General features: G+C 48.5%; 1 protein-coding gene across 1 annotated transcript in view; it reads left to right on the top strand.

Moving 5' to 3' along the window:
- IGDCC3 (immunoglobulin superfamily DCC subclass member 3) overlaps window positions 1-12,600 on the top strand; it is a 111,407-nt gene that overhangs the window by 79,914 nt on the left and 18,893 nt on the right. Inside the window, exon 7 of the mRNA XM_069798589.1 lies at window positions 6,365-6,530. Within this exon, the coding sequence (XP_069654690.1) occupies window positions 6,365-6,530 (166 nt within the window). The remainder of the gene's footprint in view (window positions 1-6,364; window positions 6,531-12,600) is intronic.

The following is a 12,600-nucleotide window of genomic DNA, read 5'->3' as shown; positions in this document are numbered from 1 at the left end:
CCAAGCTGATGTCCAGGAGGCAGGCAGGCAGGCAGGCCTGAAAGAAATTACTTGGAAAATCTATGAAGTTGTAAAAATAGAGCTATTGAATACTGTTGACTGCTCCTGTTAGCAATTGGATGAGAGGGGGAAAGGTAGCACAACTTCTCGTTGCTACAGATCAGCAGTTTTCAGTCTCTTCGGAGATTTGAACATTCGCTCCTGAGCAGCTGATCTAGTGCTGGAGTTCATCTGGGGTAGAATTACTGTGGATTTTCACCCAGGGAACCAAGATGAGAATTTGTCCCTAAAATGGTAGTCACAGGGCCATTGGAGCCCAGCCTCGCTGTGGAATGCTTCTGCATTTAGCATTAGCAGAGAAGTTGGCAGTGGTATGGAGGAGCGTGGCCACTGCATCCTTGGTGTAGCCCTTAGATATGAGCTGCAGCATCCAGGACCCCAACTGGTGTTGCCCATCCATAAAATGCTTCATGTTTTTCAGGGGGCTGCCATTTCCCACGGAAGGTAATGGCAGACCCTGGCCAGGCAGCTGGGCTCATCTCAGGTTTGTTCAGTCTCCCTCTGGAAGCAGCTTTTCCTTCCTCTGAATCTCATTTTGCCTAAATTTTCCAGCTGAGAGGTACAAATAATTGCTGTTCAGGTTTGGGAAGAAAACAGCAATAATGACTGACATGGGAGACTGTGGGTTTTATCTTTGTCAATATGTCAGGGATGCAAATTACATCCGTAAAGAGAATAAAAGCAAAGAGCAGGCTATCAAAAGCCTGGTTGGAGAGGAAGTTAGCACAGGGCTAGGACAATACAGCATCCTCAAAGCACGCCAGGCCAGGTACTTGCTGCCTTTATGCAGGGGCCCTTGAAGTGCCTGGAGGCACAAATTAACTTGCCCCACGTCTTTTGAAGGAGGCTCAGTTTTATAGGTGGGAAACTGGGGGAGAAAGGGCGATGTTTCCTGTTGTAAGGCCAGGAGTTAGCGGGAGGCTGGGACAGAGACCACGTCCTCCCTCCTGCTGCCAGCGGTGGTCCTCGTCGCCATCCCAGCAGCCACATGGGCAGAGGTGTCCCAGCACAGGGCTCTGCTCTTGCTCTGGCAGTAATGTCCTTTCCCATTGCAGGCTCTCCTTCAGATCATCTAATGCCATCTTATTATCTTCCTGGGAATTCCTCCTCCCTTCAGAGGAGAAGGCATCAATCCCCCGCTCCCTCCCTTCCTGCCCTCCCCTGGCCATTTAGGCTCCTTTGATCTCTTTTGTAAGGTTCTCACACAAGAAAGTTTCCATTTTCTCTTCAGATCCCGACACAGCCATTTGAATATTGCTTTGTGCCGGGCTGCAAATGAAAGTCTCACGGGGGGAGTTGTCGAAGGGCCGAATGCGTCGCTGGCTGAAACGGAGGGTGTGCGTGCGTGTGGTGCAAGGGAAGAGCAGGCTTCGGTGGCAAGGAAAAAAGAAAAAATCAAAGCGCTTTCTCTCTACCTCCTGTGCAATCTTTTGTGCTTTATTATGTGTTTGGTGTCATAACAAACTGATGGGCTGTGAATGGCCAGATGGTCACCAGTGTTCTCCACTCCACGCTTCATTTCCTCCTGAAAGCTATGCAGAAAAATGAGATCCCATCTCATAAATGAGTGCCCATCTTAAGGACATGTTTTTGAAGGCTCTGCTGACAATGACTGCCTTGTTCGCCTTGTTTTCTGCCAGCAGAACTGGGCAGCGCTTTTTGGTCCAGCAGATCCGGGCACCGCTGCGTTTCCTGATGTTTCTTCCATCATTCTTGCTCGCCGGCATTGCAAACCTTGGCTGTGATGTTGAATTCATCAGCAGATGTATTGCAGTTGCTGTGTTTTAGGCTTGGCTCTGTGGTACTTGGTTTGTCCTCGAGTTTAGCCCTAAACTCATGCTGCAAAAACAGCTTCAGTACATGCTGCATGGGTCAGTGTGCCCCATGGAGCAATTCCCTTCCTGCCTATGTTTTCCTTCTCAAGAAAAGCCACCACACAGGGACAGGTGGGTGCTTGGATCTCATCCATTGGGATGTTGGAGTGAGCTGGGGTGCCTGAGCCCTCTGGAGCATCCTCCCAGGAGCATGCCAGTAGGTGACATAGGAACACGTCCCACTGCTGCAGAGCTCCAGCCTGCACCTTGCCAGGACAAGAAGTTCATGATACCTACTGAAGGCTGATGGACAGCCTCCATGATGGCCTCCTTGAGTGGTCTCTGCCTGTTTCCTAGCGGACACAGTCATGGGTTCCATCTTTGGCCCCAGCAATCCCACCAGCTCTACAACTTGACTATTTAAGTTACTTATGTAAGCATCTGGGCATCCTCTGTAGTCAACGGAGAGAAGCCAAGTGAGCAGCAGTTCTTTTTCTTAAATCTCCTGTCATCCGATGCTGTGCTTGACTGACTTCCCTGTTGATCTGTCTTCTCCTTTATACCCTTATTGTAGGTTCTGGTAGCCTAATTTATGAGGTTTTGTTGTTTCCATGTTATTCTTCCTTCTCCTCACCCCAGCCTCCCTCCCTCACCCTGCCACTCTGGCTACTTGAGAATTAATGTCAGCTTCGTACTGAGGTGCAAAGGGCAAGGATTCGTCTGGCACCGGTGCATCAGCTGTCAGTGCTCCCTGATCCTTAGGACAGCCTTTCTGAGTGAGCTGTCGGGTGCTGCAATAAGCACTGCACTGGAAACTCATGGCAAGGGCAGCAAAGCTCGCTGTTATCTTGCGGGACACACTGGTGGCTGATCACTGCTGAGATGAGATGTCCCTAAAGAGATGGAGCCTGTCCAGGTCTCTTACAACCCACTGTTACGGTGCATCTTCATGCTATCACAGTTTGTTGAACACAGTAAAAGCTATTGAAGCTCTTCATTAATGATTCTGAGAGTGGTATTAAGCATTATTGCTTTTTGATACCAATGTCACGCCTTTAAATATTCATTAAAACTGCATGATCCCCTCCCTCCCATTAAGTCCTGAATAATCAATGCTCTGGTTTCTTCATACTCCACAAACCAGGGCTGGATCCTGCCAACTCCTCCTTGCCAGGTTTGAATCCTCTGCTCTTAACAGTGATCTTCATTAATATCTTCGTTGAGATCTTCTTCACGGAGGACTGAGAACTGCTTCCTCTTGCTGCCTGCGTTGGCCTTTTGGCATGTAGTGTGGAAGGGGGAGAGGCGTTCAGGCCACTGTGCCTCCTTGCAGGGTGAGATGAGCACTGACAAGATGCTCTATTAATTATGAATGACAAGGGGAGTAGAGGGCTGGCAGCAGGCAGGGCTTGGCTGAAGGCAGGGCTTTGCTTCTGCTCCTTTTCCACCAGGCTAGAGGTGGCAAACTCTCAGTTCCTGTCAAAATCATTTGAAAAGGCAGGGAGAGGACCTGGGAGGAGGAGAGCAGACGTTCTTCTGCCCAGGAAAGGAGCCATTCGCCCCGAGACCATGCACCAGCAGCCATCTCAGGGTACCCTGCCTGGGGACGCTGGTACGAATACCGAGTCGGGTACACCCTGGTCCAGGGTAGCAGAGGGGCATCTCCTTGCAACGATGTCTGTCCCCATGTTAAGACCCTGGTGGCACCTGGACCATGTCCTTCCTCTGATGCTGTTGGAAGCTGGTGATGGGGACAGGAGGAGCAGGAACAGCGGAAGGGCATCCCATGTCTTGCAGCAAGGGATACCACCGAGCAGGGACAGCTCAACATAGTGGAGGTGGAAGCCGTTCAAAGGAGTGGCCGCCAGCTCCCCAGAGAGTTTAAGCAAGTTAAACAGGGGCTGGGGTTTTGATCTGGTTGTGTTTAGCAAGACAGCGAAGAGGAGGGACGGCGGAGGGGAGCAGGGACCCAAGGAACCCGAGGGGCCGCGGTCCTGAATAGCATCGCTGGCACCGAGCCAGCGGCCGCAGCTGCACGTTTGTTACCCCCGAGTCACACGCGACACTGCTCCAATTACTCCCTCTTGACACGGGCTAATAAGGAAGGATAAGGAGAGCCGGCAATTCCAGAAGGGTTATGCCGGATGCTTCTTTCCATATTTAAACTTTGTTTCTGCTGGAACAAATGACGGGTTTGAGATTTGGTGAAGTAGGGGGGAGGCAGAGGCAAAGAGCCAAGCGGCAGGATCTTTAATGAAGCTGCAGCGAGGAACTGGAAGATGGCCGTGCCCTTCCTTGGCATTGTGGGTTTGCACCTGCGAGTATTGCGGGTGCAACTCGTGAGCCCAGATGAAAGCAGGGAGGTGCACAGCCACTTGCAAAATAATTGCTCCTGCAAAACTGCGCCAGCACAAAGCGGGGGGCAGGAGGTTAAGGAAGTCTTGAAAATCAAGTCTCTAATGCTCTCACTGTATGCCACAAAGGGACCATTCACTGCAGGGAAGAGGGGTTTTTTCCCCCTGTTTATCCATGCTTCCAATTTTTATTGAACACATCCTGAATTTTATTTAAATTTATAAGTCAAGAGGGGGAAAAATGTAGGAGGGAAATAAAAGGACAAGGGATCGATTGGCACCTGGGGAAGTTTAGCAGGAGGTTCTGGAAATATGTGTCCATTAGGTTGCTGAAATCGGGTTCATTAGTAGGCCTGAGTGCCGATAGAAGTGGCCTGACAATAAACTCTGCCGGCAGATACCTCCTGCCGCTAACATAAGTCAGACCTGCCATGCACCACTTCCCTTTGATTATTAAAAATGAAAGAGGGGGCTCCTTCGAGGTAGACAGGCTCTTCAGTGAATTTCTGTGTCTTTCTGCTTGCAGGACTTCTAATGTGCGTGACTTCGCTCTTACACACAAGCCCCTTTGGCTGCAGTTTGGCCTTGTTACAGAGCAGCGATGCTCTTCCCCTGCATGCACGCAGCTGGGGAAGAGCTTTATCACCCCGTGCTCCTGCAGCAAACCCTGAGGGGTATTTTTGGCCATGAACCACAAAGCTCAGCTCTTAAATAACTGCTCCTGCCTGCAGCCTGGCCACCCCTCAACACAGTTTGCTGGATCAGTTTGCTCCCTTCTCCCATCCCAGCATCTCTCCTGGTGGCAGAGCCCACCAACCCCATGCTTGGAAAATGCCAGCGAGTGGCACTGAGCATGTCTCCCTGGATAATCTTGCTTTTGTCGGAAAAATTTAACACCAGCCATCCATTATGTGATGCTAGTCGGTAAATTCATTACAGGCCCATGCTTCTCATCAGTTTGTCTTCATTGCGGCTGCTGCTGGTTCCACCTGATTTTAGGTTTCAGCACCAACATGGAGTATATTTATCACTTTGCCCTTTGAAGCGTAACTACTTGAATAAACTCACCTATTTGGCAGTGTCTTTCAGGCCCTGCTTTCTGTAGGCTGATACGCTGGTTTATTCTGATAAATTATTTTAAATCTATTTTGAATTGGTGGAAGAGGGGAAATCACTTTCCATTTAAAAATGTTATTGTTAAAGGTCAAAACATTTGGTTACGAGGTGAGCAGCAGATCCAGGCGTGGTGGAGTCTTCTGCCAGGCTTGGCAGGACCCCAAGGGTCCCAGGCTGCAGATCTGGGGTAGAAAAGGCTTCCCAGTCTATTGCTACCGTGAGAGTCTGCAGCAGATCTGATATTTACTGGGGAAAGAACAACCTGACGGATTGCTGTATGCACATCCATACATTTCTTTCCCTTTTCAAGCAGTTTGCTAATGTCATATGGGTCCTTTGGGCAAAGCCAGGGCGTTGCTCTAGCTCTGGCATTGATGAAACAGCAGATCTCCACAACCGCAAATACTATAATTGCTGCATGTAGTTGAAGTCTTCCTTCCTCATCACTCTTCATACTGTCAATATGTGCTGATTTTTGCAACCCTCCATAGTAAAGGGCTTGTTTCTGACAAGGTGATGGCCCTGCATGGTGCCACACGCTATGAAGGGTTACGCACGCTTTCAGTTTTACATGTGTGCAAACAACTGGAGACTGCTGACCTTCCAGCCTGTTCCCCTTAAAGGCAGGATGCATTTTTAAATAACCTTTGTTATTTTGCAGCATTGGGGTTGCTTTCAGTGGGAGACTGGGGAGAGGTGGTTGGGCTTAGACCCTGTTGCTGTTTGCCTGAACCCTGCAGGACTCACCTTGGCTCTCCATACAGCACTGAGATGACCTTCAGGTGCCTTGTATGAAGCCGTGACTGCTAGGACGGGCAACCAAATTGCAGCATTGCATTGATTACGGACACACCATCCAAACCATAGTTATCTGCTGCCTATGCTGTGAGTTGGCCAAGTATTCCATGTTTCCAGACAGACGAAGTTTATTGAAGCCCAAGCTACGAGGTTGCTCTTCATACCAAGATGAAGTGGCATCATCATGACTTTTCTCATCCTGCTTCTCCTTCCTCCTTGCAGCCCCCGCAGAGTTTGTGCAGCATCCCCAGTCCATTTCCAGGCCCGTGGGGACTACCGCCATCTTCACGTGTGTGGCCCAAGGGGAACCCCCCCCCCAGATCACGTGGTTGAGGAATGGGCAGATCCTGGAGACCAGTGACCACATTAAGCTGAAAAATAACAACAGGTAAGTCCTCGTGCACTGGCCGCTGGCACTGCAGCGCGGGGTGGAGGGCAGTGTGAGACACACAGCTGGGTTGTGCCATTTCCCCAGCGTCAGTCTGGAAGATTGACATCGCCTACCTGATGGTCCAGAAATAACTCTCCCTGCAGGTGTAATTCTGGGGCAAAGAGCAAGTTAGCTCGCGCAGGCTTCAGCTTTTGCGCAGATAGCAGATTTGAGGCAGATGGGTGTGGTAAATTTTGGACCAGCTGATGAAGGCTGGCAGAGAGCAGTGGGGTCTGCAGCACGTCCTTGTGAGCCGTGTAAGCCCTGCTTTTGCTGTAGCACCGTTGCACTGGGCAATGGCTAACGTGCTCGAGGCCAAGAGGGGCATGAGTGATCCTGAGAGACTGCAGCCCTGCTGCTTGAGCACCTTGAGAAGGGAGTGCTTTAGAGCTGGCTCGGCTTCAGCAGGTGAGGTGGGTTGCTGTCACGCATCCCTCAGACTGATGCAGTGCTCCCTCAATCTGCTTTTGAGGGAGGCTGAATTAAAAGCCATTATTTTGAACTATCTGGACTCCAGTGGGAAGGGAAGTGAGAGAGATCCTGGCTTGCTTTCCACATTAGCAAAGAGCTAATGTGAAGATGGTAATGTTCAGAAGCGGATATGTGGATTCGGCTTGGGCTTTGATAAACTAAAACACTGCTCCAGTCCTATTAGTTGCACTTTGTAGGCTTACGTTTCAGCGCTTCGTGCTGTATTGTGCCAGGACATCAGCATTACACTTTGATGATGCAGGAACCCAGCAAAAGTTTGTCTTCAGTCCTGATCATCAGCTGGGTATTTCTGGAAAGACTAAACGTTATCCCTGGAGTTGGCAGGGACCACACTCACTCTGCAGTGGAGGAACCATGCTTTAACCCCTGACCATTGACCTGCCTGGGTGTGCAAATGCAAATACATTTGAAATAATATTTGCGTGGAAGCTGATTTTCACTAAACTTCAGCCTTTTATCTCACTGGGGGAGAGTGTTTTCTCTGAGTACCAAATGACTGCATTTTTGTGCGAGGGGACGGGGATGTTTGTACTGAGGAAATGATATGGTAGGATGCACTTAGTGGGAAAATTACAAGTTGACAACATAGTTTCTATGGAAATAACATGGAACAGTATACTGAAAAATAATACGACCTGTGTCGTACACCTAAATTATTGGTAGAGATTTGTACTCTGTGGTGTCATATAGCTGTTATCTGTACTAACAAATGCGTCTCATGATTGCAACTACCCAACATTGCTGGAGGGTCCAGACCTTCAGTTTAGACTGTTGGGAAGTGCTGTGTGGGCACCATGGCTTGTTCCTCAGGAGATAACAGCAGTTTTATTTTTCTAAGTTTCTCTATAATATGGCTTTTTGTTTTGAGGTTGGAGGCTTTTTTAAAGCTTTGTTATGTGGAGAAGGGAAGGATGTGAGTTGCAAGAAGGATAAGGTGTGAGTTGTAATAAAATCAATCAGTGGAGGTTTTTTCTGAGCTGGAAGTTTTTAGAGCTTCAGGGAACTTTGTGTGTGCACATAGAGACGCCACTCAATCCAGGCTCATGGTCTTCTAGTTCATTGCATGGGTTTCTGAGGCATGTCTGCCCTTACGATATGAACAGAGCAGAAATGGGAGAAGGGAAATTAATGCATCCCCTTTTATTGACCAGGAAGCAAAGTCAGAAGTGACCAAACACTTTACAAATGGTCATTAAATCCATGACAAAACTCACACTGAGTCCAGCTCTGCATCTCGCGCAGATGTCTTGCCTGTGAAATCATTCCTCTTCACTGTTTGAGGAAGGTAAAAGTAGGGTCTTTGGTCATGGTCATGTCTTCTGGCCAGGTTCCTGTGGCTGGAGCTGCACTACACGTGCATGTGAACTGCGACTTGGCGAACATAGCTGTAATCGTTTTCTTATGGCAATCATTTAAGGCAATTTAGCGTCAGCCTTTTCCACTGCGAGTTAAATGATCAGATTACATTGCATCTGGCACAGGCTGGAAGAGCTCAGCCAGTTACTGGGGCTCAGCTGACACGTGGCATCTTCTCAAGCTATAGTAACGTGATTGTAAAGCTGAGCCCTAAGGCCATCGTACTCGATGATGTTGAACTTTTGGCTTTTTTTGCGCTAGTCTTGGTCTACTCTGACCCCCAACTTCAGGCAAGTGGCCATGCCTGGTGGTTTGCAAAGCTATCAGTCTGAAAAATGCCCTTGCTGGTACAGCAGGGCTGGGTGCTCCATGAATTGGAGGAAACAGATCAACGGCTGTTTTTTTTCCTGAGCTTTTCCAAGGTGTCCTTTGTTTCATTCTCATGGGCATGACTAAGTGCTGTAAGCCATTTAGTTCCAGGCAGAATCAGTCTGTGATTATGCCTTGGATTTATCAGTCTATTGCACTTGGAAAATATTTGTCTGTGTAACGATGGATCTTGAATCTACTAGTAATGAAGCTACTAAACTGCACTATGAGCTTTTTAATTAGATTACATGGTTTCCTAGAAAATTCATTTGGATTAAACTCTGCTTAATATGGCAATAAAGGTCTGACTGCCCCCAAAGGGTTTTTTAGAAAAAAGAGTAAATCATCCCAAATCATATCATGTGCTAATTGATTGCAAAATGTATCATTATGAGCAACTTCATTCTTGTAAACGACCACAGCTAGAAGTAAGGTCCAGACCTGCAGAACACGGTGCGTTCAAGATGCCACTCTGCTCCTGCAAACTTGAGGCATCACTCCTGCGGGCAGCAGCATGTCTGCACAAGCCCACAGCCGATGGGAAGATCTGTCCATCAAACTGTTGCTTCACAAAATTATGAAGGGCCCTTTGGCATCTCTGTCACCCCACGCTGTCTCTCATGTGCAGTAACTGCAAACCCAAGGAGAGCAAAACCCTCAAGGTCAGGGGACGTCAGAAACCCATCATCATTGAGATGGGACAGCAGCTTCAGGACTGGATTCACTGCAGGTTGGATGCGGCTGCTGGTACAACATCAGACGATCACTTGCTAAGCAACTTCCAGTCTTTAAGCACAGTAAAATAAGCCTCACAGGCTGCGTCCGATAAATACCTCTTCCCTCGCGGTCCCTCAGATGTGAATTCTCATCACCTGATGTGTTGACAGTTTCTGGGCACATTAGCATTAAAGATCAGCCTTCTGCTGTGCCCTCTCCAGAGGTGGTTGTTATGTTTTGAAAATGCCAGCTGTGTGGGAACAAAATATCCAATCGATGATTAGCAAAAATCAAAAGCAGTTCTGGGATAGCGGATAATTGTTAATGAAAAATGCATGAAGGCTCAGGCGTAGGGAATTGTGGGGTTTTCCATTAAAAGCTGTGAATAAAAATCACTGAAGGAGCTGATGATGGGGCTGCCTTGCCATGCAGTCCTTGGGTTGGGGATGGAGCTGATAGCTGTTGGGGTGATGCTGCACTGAACCATGCTCTCGGATGGAGAAGCTGATGGAGTCTCTTTTACCTTGGTGGAGCTGTCCCTGTGTCCAGCAGCCGCACAGTCTGTCCGTCTCTGTTGATCAGAGATGCCATCTTGCCCATATTGTTCCTGGGGTGATTCAGATCGATCATGATCCAAATGCCTGAGAGGTGTAATGGGCACTTCCAGCAAAATTCCCAGCTGGCATCACCAGCCTGGCCCAAAAGCAGTCATATTGCTGCAGGAGGAAGGGGCGGTTACTGGCTGAGTTAATCATGGGTTTGTGTAAAATCATGCTTTCTAGGTTATTACTTCAAAATTTACAAGGAAGCATGAAATAGTACCCGAATTATGGCTCTGAAAGGTTTATTGCTTTTCTTCCTTTGACCCAATCAGGTTCAGGGGGGTAATTTTCAGCCTAGAAGTATATCACACTATGGGGTTTATATTGCCATAATAGTAAGGAACAAAGGCCAACATCTTCAGAGAAGGCAGGCTCTAAATATTGATTTTCCAAGAAGATTTTATTTACGAAATGGTAATTAAGGGACTTCATTTGTTCCACCGGAAAAAGGCTTCGTTAGAACCTGGGCTCAGGTGGCGTTCGCTCTCCTCAGTGACCTTTGCTTATGAACTGTCTCTTTTTTAAATTCTTCCTCACTGGTTTGCACTTGTTTTAGTGCTCTGGGAATGACTCACTTCAAGGGCCGTGAATGTTCAAGGTTCATCAGGGAAAATACTCCTCCGTAAATAAACTTCAGGACAACTTTGCTTTTCTTGCACTTGTCATGCTGCTTAATCCTGACACAGATACAGAGAGTGACCTTGAAGCACAAACACCCAAGCACTTGGGACCAGTGTCATTGGAAACTAGAGCCTGTCATTCACAAAGTGGCTTTTTTCTATAAAACCCACATTAGCTGGGTGCAGAGAGATGCAGATGGGTTTGTACATCCCTTCATGGTGCACACACCCCACAAACTCTTGAATTTGTAGGGATTTGGACACCTTAGAAGGGAGGACAGGCAAGCCTACAGATTATTTATGCAATGAGTTTGAAGACCGTTGGTGATTATGGGAAAGGTACCATAAAGCAAATCATATTTCCATTCCTGGAAGCCTGACAAATAAGTACTTGGAGGACTGGGATGTGAACCAGCTGCTCCTGATTTAAGAATAATTTATGCATTTGACTTTGTTTGGAAGATACTTGGAAACGGGCTTTGCAAGGACGGTCTCTGCACAAGCGTCCAAAGCCCTGCTAAACAGCGGGGCATCAGCATGATCCTACCTTCCCTGCACTGAGCAGGGATCCCGTGCTGGGATCACACAGCTGTATCCCATGAAAGGGATCTGCAGCAGCCCCAGAGCAGCTGATGGCAATGGGCATCAGTCTCTCCTTCTCATGTGGCTGCGATTATTTTGCTACCAAGTTGCCCGTGTAATTTTTCTCTGTGTGCTGCTCTGCTGAGCTGCTCTTGAAGTGCATCACCAGTTCAGGGTTTTAAGTGTTTCTTCAAACTGTTGCATACAGCAAAATACATCTGCAGAGCAAGGTCCTTATACAGGAGCCTTTGAGGCAGGACAGAGCCCATCACGGAGAAGCCCAAAATCAGCCTCCCCTGGATTAAACTAGCTCTTTTTCCTCTCCAACACCTGTGCCCCTTGCTGGGAACAAGATTTGAGGGACTTTCCATTTAGCAGCAGATAGCTCTCCCAGCTGTCTGCATTAGCAGTCCTACCAATATAGGCATCTGCCCTCCCTTCCAGTAGCTTTTCCTGAGATCCCTTGTGCTTCCCTGTGGTCCTGCAGATACAAAGACTTTTCTGCTCCCTCCCCGGGACGGGATTTGGTTAAATCTGTGATTGCACTCTCTGACTTGTGAAGACAGGTTGAGTGGCAGCCAACGTGTTCACCAGATAACCAGCAAGTCTTGTAACATGGAGCAGCTGGCTCTGGCTGTTGTCTCCTGCCTGTGACAGGGTGCACTTTCCAGCTCTGCAGGGATGGGAGGACACAGCTCCACCACTGTCAGTGCAGTTGGACCCTCCTGCCTTGGATGTGAGGGAACAGATCTCTGAAAAGTCCTTTAATTATACATGGGAAATTGGAGCCACTCACTTGCTGAAGGTCTTCTGCATGGAGCTCAGTGCTCTGCTGGGAGGTGCTCCAAGCCAGGGCTGCCTTGCAGCACCAGTGAGATGTGTCCTTCCTACCTGGGAAGGATCAGACCACCTCTGATGTGGACCAGAACTGAACCAAGGGACCCAGAGCCTCCAATGCTAGAGACTTTGGTGTCAGGTTGGATTGTGGAGCTGAGCCTGCCACTGCTTGTCCCCAGTGTGGTACCTGAGCAGTGGCAAGTTCCCAGAAGGGCTCAGCACATGTCGTGTCAAGACAGGGCAAACCCAGGTGTCATGAAGCCAGCAAAGAAGGGTTAGCATTTCAGGATGAAGTGGTGCCACTGCTGTGCCTCCTGCAGCAAATGTGACGCTGCTTACAACGTCCCATTTGCAGAAAACACACCGTACAGCCAAATCGCCATCCTGATGGACTCTGTCCTCTCCCAGGGGTGTGAGAAGGAGCAGCATCTCTAACCAGCTTTGCAGGCTGAG

This window comes from Haliaeetus albicilla, chromosome 12 (assembly GCF_947461875.1).
Source record: "Haliaeetus albicilla chromosome 12, bHalAlb1.1, whole genome shotgun sequence".
Lineage (NCBI taxonomy): Eukaryota > Metazoa > Chordata > Aves > Accipitriformes > Accipitridae > Haliaeetus > Haliaeetus albicilla.
Note: the sequence above shows the minus strand (reverse complement) of the source record. Positions and strands in the feature narration are given on the sequence as shown.